The sequence below is a fragment of the Malurus melanocephalus genome, unplaced genomic scaffold (assembly GCF_030028575.1).
Source record: "Malurus melanocephalus ecotype Western Australia unplaced genomic scaffold, MMel_1.1 scaffold_94, whole genome shotgun sequence".
In the NCBI taxonomy this organism is placed as follows: domain Eukaryota; kingdom Metazoa; phylum Chordata; class Aves; order Passeriformes; family Maluridae; genus Malurus; species Malurus melanocephalus.
This window is the reverse complement of record NW_026623326.1, coordinates 332,109-349,517: the sequence shown is the minus strand read 5'-3', so window position 1 is coordinate 349,517 and position 17,409 is coordinate 332,109. Positions and strand designations below refer to the sequence as shown.

General features: G+C 38.8%; 1 protein-coding gene across 9 annotated transcripts in view; it reads left to right on the top strand.

Annotated features, from left to right (window-relative positions):
• The window catches only part of CLASP1 (cytoplasmic linker associated protein 1), a 165,712-nt gene that overhangs the window by 105,873 nt on the left and 42,430 nt on the right, over positions 1 to 17,409 (top strand). For 6 of the 9 annotated variants that reach the window (XM_057368539.1, XM_057368537.1, XM_057368538.1 and 3 more), the window contains 7 exons: positions 6,543 to 6,646; positions 9,144 to 9,167; positions 10,072 to 10,316; positions 13,912 to 13,975; positions 15,563 to 15,726; positions 16,607 to 16,685; positions 16,959 to 17,102. In XM_057368539.1, coding sequence (XP_057224522.1) covers positions 6,543 to 6,646; positions 9,144 to 9,167; positions 10,072 to 10,316; positions 13,912 to 13,975; positions 15,563 to 15,726; positions 16,607 to 16,685; positions 16,959 to 17,102 — 824 coding nt within the window. Of the gene's footprint in view, positions 1 to 3,574; positions 3,578 to 6,542; positions 6,647 to 9,143; positions 9,168 to 10,071; positions 10,317 to 13,911; positions 13,976 to 15,562; positions 15,727 to 16,606; positions 16,686 to 16,958; positions 17,103 to 17,409 lie in introns of all 9 variants that reach the window. The other 3 variants (XM_057368541.1, XM_057368540.1, XM_057368546.1) reach the window with 2 other exon arrangements.

Here is a 17,409-nt window from a genome sequence, read left to right as displayed (position 1 = left end):
TCACCTTTTGGTGAAAAATGGGAGGAGTTCAGTTTYGCATTCATAACTCGGTTCCTGTCTTTAAGATAAATAGATGAACTTTTTGTTGGTAAAATTAAGCTGATTTCATGCCAGAGCTAGAAAAAGACAATAGATCCACAACTTTAGCTTATTTTTATGGTTAACCTGCCAACTTCAATTTTTGGTGAAGCTTTTTTYCTCCAGCCAAAATGTATAAGCAGGCTGGATTTCAGTGTTGACTCGTCAGTGTTCTGTGTCACTGTGCTGTGTTTTTGTTTATTTTATTGAAAATACAGTAGTTGAAGTACTGTCCTGAGCCCTTGTTCTGAAAAGCAGATGCAGTGTATCAGAGCCACAGTTGGTGTGAGCTKTGTACACTTTCAGCAGTGCTGAGTCTGACTCTTACACTGACTATTAAATCTCACTTACAGTTACTCTGTTTTAACGAATTGTGAAGAGAGTCGTATCATTTTGGCTCAGGATTTTTAATAACCTGAAGAATAATTAATTTCTAGAAATACGTTGTTATTAGGTCATAMAGGTTGCATGGGGAGAAAATATCAATGTAACAATAGTAACACAATGTAGTTGTTATCCTATTACTTTTTTTTGTATTTTCATTGAAATGCTTTAAGCTCAAACATGTTCATGAACTTGTTAATTATGCAGTATGTAATTCATCTCAAAGAAATTTATATATGTCAGTTTAAGCCAAAACAATGTGGTTCTCTTACAGTATTTTTAGAGCCCAGTTAATCTTGCAATAATGCAAAGGTAATATAATCCTGCTATGCATGGTCTGGTTTTGCTTCTAAAGAYTAACTTGTATATTTGTGAATTATACTCCAAGTAATTATATGTAAGGGACAAAATTCTTGCATTTAATGGTATTATGCTCAGTGTCAGCACTGACATCCTTACCTTGTAAATGTTATTTTTCTGCTTGTTTTGGGGCTGCTGGGCAGGTATGCAAATCTGTGTATCAAGAGTCCTGTTTCTCAAGTTAGTGAAAAAGGTCAAGAGTGAGTCTGTACTTAGCCTCCTTGCAGACATGTAGGGTTTTTTATTTTTTTGTTATTCTTGTTCCTCCCTGAGCCTTCATCTTGCAGTGGTGTCCTCAAGGGCACAGTGGATGGCTGGGAGAAAGCAATTGTGACCTATGAACCTTAATTGTGAGGTTCAGTCTGTAATTTTGCACTGATTATGCAGACATTTCATGAATTTACTTATAATTTCAGTGTGATTGTCCTCTTCAATAAATACATGTGTTCTCCACARTCAAAGACCGCATTGCATATTCTGTATAGCTTTTAATGAAGCTCTCAAAGTTTGAAAAAACCCAAAATTTTATTTTTCTCACTTTGCTGATTTCTATTTCATAATACTAGTATTTGTGTTAATGAGTGCTTTGCCTTACACAGAGACTTAGAATTTTTCTGCTGCACACTTAAGTGCATAATTGACAAAGCCTATTTGTATTGTAAGGTGATTCTGCTTTATTTTTTCATTTTCTTGACAGTCCTAGTTATGATGTTAAAACAACAAGGCCTTCAGTGAGTCTGTTATGATGAATTGCTTAAATGAACAATCGGTTTCTTGGGTCAGTTGCTTTGAGCTGATGAGCATGTCATTGCTAGACATAGGGAAAACKTCTTTAGAAAAACAAAATTTCTATAATTTGGAAATGACTGTGCCCATTTTTCATTTGCTTTCATAAAGAACTCACTTGTATGCTGAATCCAAGAACKGAAAACCTCTCCAAAGGCATTTTGTGATTGATGTGCTGCTAACAACTGGGAATTGAAGTGGGAGCTATATTTGGCTTAGGCTGCTCTGCTACTGTGTGTGCTCCATTGCTATTAACAATTTGTATACATGTGTTGTTCTTGATAGGTGTGTGATGTGCATATTYTCCTTAGCTGTGCATGTACATACTGAGGCTCAAGAAACATGTATGCAAAATTTGTTAAAAGCAAGAGACCTTTGGAAGTAGCAACACCTGCAATATGTGTGTACGTGTGTTTACTTGGAAAAGAAACCAACCCGAGGATCTCTGCAGTGGTTGGTGACCTCCCTGTATGACTCTTTCTACTCAATGTGGTTACGCATTCTCTCTGTTAATGTTGGTTTTATTATGCATAGGCTAGAATGTTGTGGAAAAATACCTGCGAGCACAATTCGTAACCATTCCTCATGGCTTCACTTTGGGGTTTAGATCAGACCCATCTAAACCCTTCTCTCTAGTCCTGTGCTCCTCGTTCTCGTGACGGCCGCCTGCCAGACCCGYGGGTCTGGAACGTGACTGATGTGCATCGGGGTGTTTTGGCTGAGCTGCACCCRGTTTGGGACTGTTCCAAATGAGTTTTGTCATGCACTGTGTTTATGGTCACGAGGGGAAGGGGGGAAGCTACAGGCGGAGGCGTCGCTGTGGGGCTTGCACTGTCCCTGTTATGCATCCACATACGGCGCCATTCCCTTCACTATGAAACACCTCTGCCGGTAGCGCTCACACGCATCCCCTTTGGATTGTGGCATTTTCTGTCTCGGGTTCAATGTGTGTTAATCCTGTGGGTGTTGCCATTCCTTCTACTTGCAGCTTCTCGACGTCATTCCAGGTCCACTAGTGCTCTCTCCACTGCTGATTCTGTTGGGCAGTCAGGTGAACAAGCGCTAACTGCATGAATCCGCTTTTTATACGTAGTCTTGTTTTACACCATCTTAACATTTGCCATCGTGTGCATCAGCCAGCACTTGGCATGTGCTTCTCACCACTGCGGGGCTTTCTGTTCTGGTTTTGTTCAACGTGGCTTTTTGTTTTGAGTTTCATTTATTGGTTGTTTTTAATTTCATGTATTTTAGAAATATTGTGAACAGTGTTTAARCAAAGGGTGATCCAGGGCTTTCTCAATTCTCCTGTAAATTGGATCAGTTGTGCAGCATGACATCCTGACTGATGCAGAGTATTTGCAAATTCTGTTTCCTCTTTAGTAATGGAGCACTTTCAAGTGCCTAGGACAGGATCCCAATGGGTTTCATCCCATTTATTACTAATATTCATCCCATTTATTACTAAATATTCTAGACTCTGTTAATGAAAGTTCTTTGTGGGATCCTCTCCAAAATACACAAGAGCAGCAAAAATCAAGCACCTGATGAGCTTTCAAAATGAACTTTGGAGCATAACATGTGCTGATCCATCCTTCATGTAATTCTGAAGGCCTTGTCCAAAGTATCTGGAAGCTGCTTAAAAAAAAAAAAAATCCCTTAATTTCACTGGGCTTTGCATAAGGTGACTGATGGTTACATGAAAAGAGAAAAATCTGCAGATTCCAGTTGCTTCTGTCCTATCTCTCTGCTGGATTTGTAGTTATGAAGAACCTACAACTCATTTTGAAATTAGGACGTTTTACTGGGAATCTTAAAAAGAATTGAATGAGGGCTGCTAGCTTTGGGACAGAGAATTAGTTGTRGGGACAAAGATAATGTAGAAGGTCAGGGCTTCATTGTTTTCTTGGAGGCTAAAATCATATAGGGAATTCGTCATACTAAAAGTTAATTAATACCCTTCAGATAGGAAGTGAAAAATACTCTGTTTCTCATGAGTCTAGTTAAAATTTTCAAACTTTAATAATATTCTCAAAGTGTTTCCCTTATTATGTTACTCGAGAGAAATTATGCAAGCTGATTTGACTGGCATTTTTCAAATAACAATTTGAATTTGTATTTAGCAAACAAAAAAATTCAAATATTTAAAATAGCTCAATTGTAATGCAGATTTAAGCTTTGTTTGCATTCAGCTTCCTGTGATACTCACTTTATGTTTGGCTCCTGTGGTTTGGTACAAAGCATAATCAAATTTTRTATGGTTACCTGGATACTACAAAAGTCCAAAAAGCTTCTGAAAAATGGCGAAATAGGATTAATAATGGTGGTTGCAAATTYTCACCCAGTTTGTAGCAAGGATAATGAATTTAGCCAGAGAGACAAGAGAATGTGGCCAGAGCATAATGCACAGATTTCTTGMCCAGTAACATTGGGCTTGGCTGTACTTGGTTATTCCCTGGGCTAGATGTATTCCCAGCCCCACATCAGAGATATGCTGAGGTCTCTCCTATAGTCTTCTTCCTGCTCTCAAGTATGGCATCAGTGTCTTGGGGAGAAGCCCAGAGTAACTTGGGTGCTGAGAATTTAAAAAACACTGAGCAAAGTTCAGAAAATCCTGAGAGTCATGGAGATAGAAGCCAGCATGCCACACTGTACTTAYTGTGTTAAAAAAGCTCAATTTTGTTTCTTTTTGCTGGGTATTTAACTGATCTACAATTGAATTACGTTGTCATTTTGTTCTTCATTTWAAAAACAAAACAAAACAACTATCTTCCCTTTTCTAATGTAATACTAAATTTGCTTGAAAACAAATAACAGTGGTATTTTCGATGCTATACAGTTTCAAAAGTTAAAGCCAAATTCTGATCTCAGTAATGCTTGAATAATGTAATTGAGTTTGATTTAAATATAAAACAGAGTCCAGAACTTACCTCAACATTTACAGTCCTTGTACTGTACCAGGTTTCAGGAAAATCCTTGTCTTCTGTAGAGCTTTKTAGTGTGTGTATCTCTGTAGTGGTGACTTTAGTTTCAATCAGACCTAATGCATTATCATCTCTGTGCTTCTGTTAAGAGTGCACAGATCTTTCCATTTTAGGAATAAAGCACTATTTCACCTTCATATTTGAAGTGATTCTTCAACCCAAGTGCATTACAAAAGGGGATAGTAATAACATATAATTTTATTTCTTTGTGAAATGTCATTATTTGATTACTTTTTGGCAGTAGTTCTATGAAGTTTGTTTTTATTTTTTTCCCTTGTAATGTGTTTTGTAGAAAATGTGCTTTTGTTGTAAATCCAAAATGTCTTGTCTGGGTATGTAACTSTAAGAAACACTGAATTTTGATAGATATCGCTTCTGTTTGAAATACATATTAGTCTGTAGGGTTCTTTTTTCTTACCAAAATATTTTGGATTTTAAAAATCTTCCCTGTTTGCTCCACWGCAGCTTAATCTTGAATAGAGCTTTGTAATTAGGACAGTGGAACTGGTCACCTTAAAGCTCTGATTTAAATTATGCATGTCAGTGTGAGCTAATTCCTAGAAGATATTTCAGTGCAGTAGGTTCGTAAAGAAGAAAGCAATGAAATTTTATGATACRCAGCATTTTCCCCAAAACCACAGTAAGCTGCTGAATGCCGTGTTTGGCCTCAGTTTTGAGTAAATCCACTATATAGTTCAGCAGTTTGATAAACAGTACTTTTCTGGTGTTAGATTAAATATTGATGAACTATTAAAAAACTGGAGTGACTTGACCTCTCTCCTGCTGCTTGATRTGGATCAGCTGAAGGTCTCTTAAATGGGTTCATGCAGCTTGATCTGTGCACCACTGAATTTRCTGGCAAAACTCCTTTTTGGTATGTGTGGGTACAGGGACGAAGCTGTAATGTGTGTTCCAGGAGGGATATTCTAAATCCTCCATGAGCAAACGCAAGCCCACGCTGGAAGAAAAACTTGGAATGTCATACCCAATCTTTGTGGTTCTGGACCAGAGCCAGGGTCCCAGTGTCTGGTATCTGATCTGCCCCCCTCTAGAAGGGYTTGGCTGCCAGAACCTGGCCTGTGATACTCAACTCACTGATTTTGTCGTATCTCTGCTAGGATACCTTTCTCAATTTGGATTTGCTATAGAAACTAAATTCAGTAACTTTTTTAGTAGATGGGGCAAATAATAAAAAAAAACCTAATTATTGTTAGGAGTGTAAATAACAACTTTAGACTCAGTCCCATTGCTTTGGATGCCACTGAGAGCTTTGCCATCAAATTCAAAGAGAAAAAATGTTATTGTCTGCTCAAAACCATATAGAATTCTGGAATTTAAACTGCTTCTCAAGAACAGTACTAAACCTAAAATTGGAGTCACTTTACAAGTGAATTATAAGTATTATTTTTATACTGTGAGGGTATAGGGAGATATTCTACTGGTTAATCAAGACTTGAGACATAAAATAGGCTAATCTGGTGCTGCTAGTCTCACATCCTTGCCTGAGAGAAAAGGCTGCAGGGTARATGAGTGCTTGGGTACTTACATGTTTTGACACTGGGCGTGATTCTGTCTCTCTGAAGTTAATGAGAAGCTTTCTCTTGATTTCTGAGAGTGCCAGATTGGGATGGGCATGTCTGCCTCTGACATTAAAATAAAACTTGGAGACAGCTGTGTGAAAAGAAACAGAAAATAGATATCCTGCTTCCCAGCTTAAAATAAATAAATGYAAAGTTGCCCAGAGGATCCAAAATTGCCTCCAACGCCCAACAAACAGTAGTTTATTTCTTACCCTAAAGGCAAACTCTCTGGAGCTCTGGGTAAAAGGGTGTTTAATGGAAAAGCACTGTGAGTTCCCAGAGTCCATGGGGAGAGCTACTCGGGCACCTGATTAGGATTCCAAATGAATGTGAATTCATTTAACAATGCCTTTCACTGTTGTCTTTTGTGCAGACCGGTTTGGACTCGGACAGCCAGGCAGGATGCCTGCTTCTGTGAATGCCATGCGAGTCCTGAGCACCAGCACAGATCTGGAGGCTGCTGTGGCCGATGCACTGGTAAGAGGAAAAATACAAAATGCTTCCAACACCGGAAAGTGGCTTAAAGTTACCTGTACGTATGTTCTCCTCTTTCTAAGTAGCTTTATTCTGATTGTGCCAGTGTCTGATGCTGTAGAGTTACCTTTTGCTGTTTTGTCTTTGGGTATACCGGCAGCAATATGTATTTCCTTATTCCTTGTCCCCTCTCCACAAGTGCTGTGGCTTGGTGCTACAGCTGCAGGATGGGTTTGAATCAGCTGTTTGCCTTTCACTCGGCTGTCAGAGGATGTGCACAGCACTGTGAGGGTGCACAGCGCTGTGAGGGTGCTCAGCACTCATGGGCTCAGAGATTTCCATTAGTCCCATTACCTGCATGAAGATTTTGTCAGAAAAAGTGTTCTCCGTTAGTGTCAATTCCTGATCAGGTTTCAGCAAGAACCAGCAATTTCCCAAGTTCCTGCCCTGTGTTGTTGGCACCTGGGTAGATACTCAGATAGCTCATAACTTGGCTTGCTTGGAGTCTGTACCATCTCATGCAGTTAAGTTCTGTGTTAAAGTGTATTTGTCTAGTTTGCTGCTAATACTTTTTATTCACTGCTTTTCCTAGTAAATTTAATGTAATTTTAAAAAATGTTACTGACCTGTGTAATCTTATTGTGCTATGGTATCTCTTGGCTAGAACCCAGAAAGTGTCTTCTGCTATTCAGAAAGTGCATATTAAGCCTTTGCATGTACCTTGAATATATGGGGGAGAGAGGATGTGTTGAAGCAGGAGAAATTATTGTACAGTGTTAGCTGGGTACTCTAGAGCTGAATGAGGGAAGGATTTCCTGATGTATCTTGAGACAGATGTCTCAGAATCTGTCTCAGATGCGCGTTAGGGAGGATGAAGCATGTCGCCAGTATTTGTGATAGATGGCCTTTCTCTATTTCCTAGTTCATTTTTCTCAGGGATGGGTAACATTTTCCTTTTTATGACTGATTATCACCCAGCTCATGGCACCTGTTACAGTACTTCTAGAAAAACGTTGCTTTTTACAAATTTTACCTTTCAAAACAAATTAAGTATTTGTGTCTATTAGAAAGGTAGAGCAGTATATAATGGATGGTGCTGTTGCATTTAGTGGGCTGAATCACTAGTGAGCATTTTCATTACCAAATATAAGAGTTCGTAAGCCAATTTCTGCTCTCAGCACCTCAAATCTGCTACCAGAGCAGTTCAGGACATAATAACAGACAATGGTTTGCCTGTGTAAATGAAATTAGGCTTTATCCTGGATGTGGGCAGCTGCTGAATGCAGGTCTCTTGAGGGAAGAGAGTGTCACAGTGTTCCAGTTGACTGCTGAGCCCTGAGATTTCTTTGGGTGTGACTTAATCTTCAGCTAGATTTACAGAGTTCTCTTAAATATTCCATCATTGAAGTTTATACTGAAATGTTAAAATTTTGAAGGGTTGAAGACTTAAAAGGGAAATACTTGAGTCTAGCTGGAAACTAGCTGGTGCCGCTGATTTGGTTGATCGATCTCAATTTGTACGACTTCAGGAGATGCAACACAATCTTGTTGATCCCCTTGTTCCCACCACCCCAATTTTCTCTTTTTCCTTGGTTGCTTTCTGACAACAGGCAATTTACAAAGGCTGTGCAGGCTCCTTTTGAGAGAGTGCTGTGATGCCAGCTCTTACCCAGTAGCCTTGTTTTAGAGAGTTGTCCTTTCCATGTGTAAGAAATGGAAATAACTTCTCCAAAGATGGCTTCTCAACTGAAACAAAGCATGAGCCAAACTGAGCCAAATTCTCAACTGAAACAAAACATGGTGGGTCATTTTGTGACCTCTGCTCCCTCTGTACAATTCCAGTTGATGCACTGCTTCTGTTTGAGGCAGACTTGGCTTTAACCCACAGTGTCTGTACTGTGAATCAGTGCTCGGATTTGTCAGAAGAGCTCAAAGGGTGATGGAAACTTTGCTGTTAAGTGAGGCCTTTAAGSCAGGGGTGCCAACCCAGGAGGTCTTAAAAGAAGCTAATCTTCAAAAAAGTGTGGTGTAAGAACTGTGGGTTGAAAGGGAACTTGGCAAGTGAAGTTGATTAAATGTGCTGTACTGTAGATAGTGGCTTCCTCACATCAGAATTTCTTTGCAAGACTCTAAAATGAAATGCTGCTAATAGTATATGGGGAAGGAAATCATTACCAAAATCTCTGATATCTCTCTGTGCAGGTTTCTGAAAAATAAGCAAAGAGGTGCTGAATATAGATCTGTTCCKAAAAAAGTTTTCAACAAGATATTCTCACTTCTAAGCTCCCTAAGGGAAATTGTAGGCAGTATGAGTAGTGCCACAGTTRGGAGATAAAGTCAGGCATTATTATACCCACTTTTATTTTGCAAAAACTGTTTCTTTTTTTAATTTGCTAAGACACATTTGCTATACATTTTTGTTGCAAAAACAAGCCCTACATAAGCTTCTGACATAATTCTCTATGCTTTTTCCCACCCTTCAATATTTTCCTGCCTACAGCTGTTAGGAGACTCCAGGAGCAAGGTACTAGTGCTTTCTTGACTTTTTATTTCTACTTTCCAACTCTCCCCACCCTGTTGCTAACACCCATGATACTGCACGTGAGTTAATTTCTATGCTTCAGTCCTCCAGTCCTAGTGGAAACAAAACACTGCTGGCTTCACAAGTGCAGGATCTGCAGGACTGGACACTGGAAGGAATTCTGTAGCAAACACTTTAGAATAYAGATGATCTTTTTCTGATACATTCTCTTACCAAACCTGTTAAGGTTTATTTAAGAGTTTGTTTTGCTGCCATAATTATGCTACTATTCTTTCTGTAAGGATAAAGGCTGTCAAAGATGTTCCTAAGGGAATTAGGTCCTCTAATGCCATGCTATGGAAATGAGTGGGATTTGAGTACTCAACTCCCTTAGCARCCTCTGGAAAGAGTCCTAGCCCAAACTAACAGAGAAATTGCCATCTCCTATATCCAGTGTATTTCTAGAGTCACTTCAGTATCAATATCAAAGTGACTGGGCTTGCCAGCACAGATTATTTTGGCTATTTCTTCCTTATCTTTATTTTTTTAAAAAGTAGAGGTCGTATCATCATAGCATCTGTAACAATGGAACTGACATTATTGCAAATAGAGCATTTATTATATTTAATTTCATTACCAGTAAACTTAATTTTGCTGGGCATAAATATCTCACTTCCATGCTGGGTAAGGCAGGCCCTCTTCSCTRTAGTCATTSTCATTGAAATCAGTGGGGTCTGTCYTGCTGTGGTGTCAGAGGTAAGCAGGCAGTGCATGGTGACACCTTTAAAACACTTCAGTCACTGTAACAGTAGCACTAATCTTCTTTTAGTGATTGCAAACAATGTTTTTCTTTTGGCATTGATGTAGCTGTGTATAACTTGGTAAGTCTGAGTTTYCCCCATTCCAGAAAAAGCAGGTGAGGAGAAGATACGAGCCCTATGGGATGTACTCTGATGACGATGCCAACAGCGATGCGTCCAGCGCTTGCTCGGAGCGCTCCTACGGCTCCAGGAACGGGGGCATTCCACACTACCTGCGCCAGACTGAAGATGTGGCTGAGGTCCTGAACCACTGTGCCAGCTCCAACTGGTCTGAAAGGAAAGAAGGCCTCATAGGTCTTCAGAATTTGCTGAAAAGCCAACGGACCCTGAGGTGACTTCATAGTTTTATGGTGTCARTAATTCATGAGGGATGGCTACAGCCAGGAATCAGTATTATGTACCTGCCTTATGGAGACAGGTAGTGCCTTCCATGGCTGTTAAGGCTTTGTCTCCACAAAGTGGGATTGCAGTTAACTTTTGGGAAGATAYCTGCTGTCATCAGTATAATTTGTGATTGTAATGTAGGAAGGGCCTAGGCAAGCATSCTGTCTTCTCTTAGCCTTCCTCTGTCTCATGAAGACCTCCAGTATTTGCAGCACAGTGAGATTTCCCACAGAGGTGCTACTGTTGACCTACTTAAAGGGTGGTATCATTTTTACATTAGTCTRTTTGAACCTTCAGGGTTTTTTCCCATGGCAATTTAGTTGGTGAAGCAAACTTTGCACTGACTCTGAAATGACTCAAGGGGTGTGTGTTTCAAAGCTGAGATCAGACGGTGCTGGCGTTGGCTATATTTTGACTCTTTATGAGGGCTGTGTTAGGTGCAATTAGAGATCTTGTTTAGAACTCTTGAAAAAACTTTTTATCAGAAACTTGTGTCCTGAAATTGGTGTATTGTATAATGTAGAGGGCAATGAAATGWCCTAGGGCAATGAAGTAGGTGTACCAACTCTGAAACTTTGCATATGGTAGGAGAGGGAGACCTTTTTCTCTTGTTGAGAGCTTCAAAACMCCTTCAAATACCTTTGGCACATCATACATTTAAAGAGGTCTTAGAATTATGCAGTAGGTCTCAGAAGTATCCTGTAGTCATGTGGGAACTCCCTATGGCCACAGGTCCTGTTCACTAGGTAACTGGCTCCCAGACGATAGACTTTTCACCCTTACTTTATGGTGAAAGTGTTTGAAACAAGCTGTTTATCTCTTGGCTCCTTTGAAGATARCATTCACAAATAGATGTAACAATTTATTTTTCTGTTATGAATAATATGTACTTAAATTATAGCCAAGTTTACAAGTGGTTTTTGTATGGTTTAGAGCCTCCCTACTTGGGTTTGTGTAGTTGTTTCCACTTTAAAAGGGCTTCACACTGGCTGAAAATATTTGATGGTTCCTGTTAAGTCTGAATGAAAATGTAGTCTCTCTGTACTGAGAGCAGGCCTGAAAAAGTTGTTTTCTTGCCATCAAAATACTATTCTTGTACTTATACAGGTTGTAAATGGGAAGTGCTACAGATTTTTAAAGTGGGTWGTTTGAGTCTCTAGATCAGAGATCAGAGATGTTTTTTGATGTGGTCTGTTTCTGAATCTCTTAAAAGATACTTCTGCCAWGTATGTCTTTTTTCTTCAACAAACTATCTGGAAACACTGTGGTACCTCATTACTTGTATGAAAAAGTTGGGTGAGATTTTGATTTTGCTACAGAGGTGTGTGAGGATTATAAGCATTGTTTGGAGTGCTGCTGGGGATGGTTGCAAAGGAGGAAGTGCTGAGAAGTTTTGGTGTTGGGCTGTTTATCCAGGTCAGTAGCTCTGAGCAGAAATACCAGTGGAATTAAAATCTTGATTTCAGCCCTGCTGGTTGTAGTTTTTGAACTGTGCTGTCATCCGTCCCTCAAGCTAGCAAGTTGTCTTAGCTTTGATCCTGAATAATTTTTAAACCTGTCCCAGAAACTACACCTCTGCACAGTTATTTTTTAAATTTGATACTTGGTTTAGTTCTCTATATTTCATTTTGGTTTTCTTTTGATGTTCCTCCTCCTTGGTTCAGAGTTGATCTGGTGCCTGTTCTAATGATTAGATTTTATCATCCTGTTTGTTCCCACGGCATCTTGAGAACATCATCAAGGTCATTAGTCCAAGGGCAAGTCTGTCTTCTAATTAAACCTGGTATCTTCTGTTGTGGTATAACACGTTAATAAGAGGCGATGATGTGGCTGTGTTTTCTTCCGTATTCTGAACTGAAAGAGGGCTGATCCTGTATTAGCCAGGATTTGCATATCCAGAGATGTGMATGCAAAGTGAAATGGCACTTACCCATCCTCTTTGTTTTCATACWGCTTCATGTGGCCTACTTTTTTAAGGGCTCCCCATAAGGTCATCTAAATAAAACAAGGCAAACGAGTCCCTGAAGGAAATGTTCTTCCAGTGCCTGTTGCAGTTTTGTACTTGCATTGTTATCCTTGGGTCTGTGAGCTTTTGGAAACAGACATGCTTATACTTGCTGACTTTATATAACCTTTGTCCAGAAAGCAAATTCATTAGAGTGATAAACAGGGGTTCATTCAGAGACCTACATGATGCCAGGAGAGTGTTGTCATTTTGAGCCTGTGCAGCCTCACCCTGCATTAAGCTGACAGCTTACTGTGATGTCTTTACAAAGGCGTTTCCCTCCCGCCCAGATTCTTAAAACCATTGGTTCTACCCTTTTAAAATTTGATCAGCCTTTCATGCATAGACTTACTGGAAAAAGAAAAAAGAAGTTCTGTGTTTCATAGAAACAATCTAACATAAAATAGCTGTAGACTACTGCCATATTCTAGACTGTTTGAGACTTACTTTTAGAAAGAGAGAAGTTGGTGGGTTGTAGAATTAATGTTACACTGGAAATACATTACCTGTAGTTAAAATTTTATATAACTCTTCTCTGAGCAATCAGTTTGCATTTCACTAGTTGCTCTGGTTTCATTGTGATTGTGAAAAATACCTATTTGCATCCGTAGTATGCAGGAAATGTCATTTAACTGCCTTGCTYTGTTTTTGTTTGCACCATAAACAAGAAGAGCTGCTGTATTTTTTGCCAGTTTGCCTTGCAGGGAAGCTTAGACTTATTTTCAGTATATTGCAGATAAGAGCTTTGGCACAAAAGAGTTCTGCATTTGACTMCAAATCAGTATCTCATGCATCATTTTTTTCCCCTGCCATAAAAAGAGCACTACTGAGCACCTAATAATTTCTTACTAATAGGAACTTAGACTGTTCCTTGATGTAATTGTCTTCTGATTTAATAGGTTGCCATTTGTTAATCTGTCTTCCATTTCTATATATTTGTCTCTTCAGTATGYCTGCTATCAGACTTTGGAGTTGGCTTTGATCTGTTAATAATCTGTGATTCTAGACTGAGATTACTGACGCAACTGAGACTTTAAACAAAAATATTTGATTAATACATAACCAGAAAACATGAAAGGTCTGATTTTACTTGAAAATTTGAAATGCTTGACACAAAGGAGACTTGAAAAACCTATTCTTAAGCTGAAAAAGATGTGTAAATGTTTCAGTGACCCTGACCCAGGCAGAAGCAAAGTGCCTCCCAAACATGCACATTTAAATTGTCTTCTGGAATCCAGAATATAGAAGAAAATAAAAGCAGCAGAAAATACAATTGTCTGGCTTAAGATTTTTAAAAAATAAGTGTTTATTAGATTCTTAATGTGAAACTGGTGATCCCACCAGTTAAACTGGAGTGCCAGTAAAGGCTTTGCCTGGATATACAAATCTTTCAGGAGTGTGACTAAAGTAASATTTAAATAAAGAAGGTTAGAGTTTTCAGCTGTTAATACTTATTGGTTGGGTGGGTTTTTGTTTGGTTTTTTTTGCTGCAGCTAAAACTTTGGCATTAATGTTGTGTTTTAATTATGTATTTCAGCCGAGTGGAGTTGAAAAGGCTGTGTGAAATATTTACTCGCATGTTTGCTGACCCTCACAGCAAGGTAGGATCACAAAGCCTTGGCTCGCTCTGCTTCATTACCATGTGTGCACATTTGACACTGTTCCAAGATGAGTGGTTTGTATTTCTACCCCTGCCATCTGCCGGGGAAAACTGGCATTTATAAATTTCCTTGGTTTTCATTTGTTTTACAAGGAGGGATGTGTCTCAGTCTCTCTGAGGTTGCTAGGAGCTGGTTACTCCATGCTTCCTGAGGAGCAGCCTGATGTCTTTCAGAGGTCACCTCCTGGAGTGAAAAGTTCCATTTGATTTGCACTTCTCTAGGGTGTATTTTTGGTGATACACAGGGGAAAGTGGTCTTTGAGGCGTCATGAGTATCTCGGCCACTGGGGTTTGTCTGTTGTATACACCTGGGAGAAAGTGTCTCACCAAGATTCTATTCTGAATCTCRTAATTCAGGTCTTTAATATAGCTGCTTTGCTTTGTTTATGACACTGACCTTTGAAGTTAAAGGCTGTGGCAAGAATTTACAGACATTTCTTAAGAAGAAATGGGCTACAGAATGGTGAGGGTTGGCCCATAGGCATGTTCAGAACTAGTAGTTTTTTATTGACAGCTAATGGGGTGCAGGGAGAGAGGAATAGGGAGAGAGGAATAGGTAATTTCTTGCCCTTTTCTGAGTCTTGCTAGTTGAGGAAAATCAGTAATGGATGTGTAAGAACATCTGCAGTTGGGTTAAATGCAGTTTGAGAAMGATTAAGTTGTATAAATCTTATTACTTAAAGACTTAGTAAACCAGCTTTAATAAATGATTGTCAGCTGGAACTTCCATGGGCAGGCAGAGTAGCCTGTCACAGGTCTTGCTCCAAGTGTGCATTTTTGACCTTAATTATACTGCAGACCAGCTGTCCCACAGGTCTCACCAGTGTGTAGTTCCTACTTACTAAGGTCTTAATGCTTTGGTTCTCCAAGGTATGTGTASTGGAAAGGGTGGAGGTGCAATTATTTGTTTGCAAAATATTTCCAATTTCTGAGTAACATGTGAGTTAATGCACTCTGGGCTCAAGTATATCCTTTGTGGCAGCAATAGTCTGTCATCACTGCTATAGAATTATCGATACAAACTCATTAGTTGTGGTGTTAATCACATGTAGCTTTGTTCATGTAAATGAATATAAACATACGTTATTTTCATGACTGAGGAGATGGAATCTGATCCAAGGTGTATAATGTTTTAAGTAATTCTGCTAAGAAGAGATTGTGTTTTAAGAAAATGTAAACTTTCAATGAATGTGTCTTTTATCTGTTGAGAAACTGCATCCTTGATCACTCTGTATGCTAACGAGTGGTTTGTTTTGTTGCATGGCCTGCTTTGCCGTGGAATTCACTACAGAGAGTAAGTGTTTCCTACCCCCTTCCTTCATTCGTTTCATGTGGTATTTTAATACAACACATTTTAGATGTCTTGTCTGATTTATTTTYTCAGAGTAATGTAAAGTCACTAAAATATTCATTCATGAAACTTCTATAACAAAATCATCCTGAAACTCAGACTTTAAACCCCCCTCCCCTTTGAATATTTTTATTTTAAGACCTGTATTTATTTTTCTGACACTTGGTTTGTTTATAGGTCTTCAGCATGTTTCTGGAAACCCTGGTTGATTTCATCATCATTCATAAAGATGACTTGCTGGATTGGCTCTTTGTTCTCCTGACCCAGTTGCTAAAGAAAATGGGAGCAGATTTRTTGGGGTCTGTGCAGGCAAAAGTTCAAAAAGCTCTGGATGTCACCAGGTAGAGTACTCAGATGGCAGGTGTTATAGAGTTTTTTCACGATTACAGGAAGATGTRAGCATTTTAGAAATCCTGCAGTGATTCTGAGGGCTCAATCTTCATGAATATAAGAATAAAGGAGAACAAAGTTGTGTCCTAGTGTTTCAAGTATTGAGTTAAAAAGGCCTGCCTTTCTTCAAAATAAATAACTTTCAAATATAAATTYTAAAATATATAACTGATTGATTTTAGGGTTTTGGGGTGTGGGTGCTTGGATATAATTAAAATTGCATTATTCAGAATATGAAAAGTGCTTTGCCACAAAGTTCAACGCATCTTTCATGTTGTTCAAACAGGAAGTAACAGATCAGGTAAAATCTTGAATGCTACTGCAATGTCACACCAGTTCTGTACTCCATGTCCAGCACAGGACATTATTACAATAAAGTTCAGCTCATTCTAGAAACAGGATAATTAAAAAAATAAAAAAAAAAAAAAAAAAAAAAATGGTAATAATCTAGGAGAAAACAAGGATAAAGAGGGAAAAAAAGAGGAGAGAGAAATCCAAACCAGGTATGAACTCGAAGGACAAGATAAACTAAGCTGCCTCTAGAGACAGAGAAACAAAGCAGAGTCTGAAATGAAAAGGAATAGTCAGGTGTTGTGCCAAAAGCTGAAGAAGTGTACAGAGAGTAGAGTAACAGTGTATAAAGATAGTGATTTAGCAGTTTTCTCCAGTATTKTATCAATAATTAGCTGATCCTTAAGCCTAGAGTTTCTTTTATTGACGATAAAGTTACCCAGAAGAAAAGCATGCTGAAATCTGTTTTSTAAGCTTTAAGGTACTGAGATAATTTAGTTTATGTTGCATTACATTTTTGCCTTTGTTTTCTTTGGACAGGGATTCTTTTCCATTTGATCAGCAATTTAACATTTTGATGAGGTTTATTGTAGATCAGACCCAGACACCAAACCTGAAGGTCAGTATCAAAAGCYATCTCTCTAAAGCATTAACATGCTTGTCTTAGCTTGTCATGTCAGGCATGCCATAAAGCATAGAGCTCATGAGAAGATAATTAATTGCAGTATGTGAATGACATAGAAATTATATTGGCAACTTTGAAACTTGTCCCAGGACTACCTCGCCCCACCGTGTGACATAAGTCTTGTCAATCTGTAGTGGTATCTGTTCCTGCAGGAAAAATGCATCTTTGCCAACTCCTGAGCTCCACAAATCCCTTTCCATTTCTCAGGTCAAAGTTGCTATCCTGAAGTATATTGAGTCCTTGGCAAGACAGATGGATCCAGGAGACTTTGTGAACTCCAGTGAGACAAGACTTGCTGTATCTAGAATTATAACTTGGACAACAGAACCAAAGAGCTCAGATGTGAGAAAGGTAAGCCCCAATGATGAATTGTTTGCAGTAATTCTTGCTGTTCAAAAAGAAGAAAAAAAGCCAAATAAACAATCATAAAGGTAATGGAAAGACTAGTGATTAGACTCCAACTTAGGAAAGTCCTGATTTTACATATCTCACTGTCCAAACAAAATTGTTGATTCAGTCCAAACACAGTTCTGAAGTGTGTCTCCATATATTTTTTTTCCTAGTAGTACTCACCTGTGTTACTTCAACTACTTTTACCATAGAAAAAGAGATCATAGTTTGAAAATGTGCTTTTCCTTGAGCATTCTGGAAATATCTC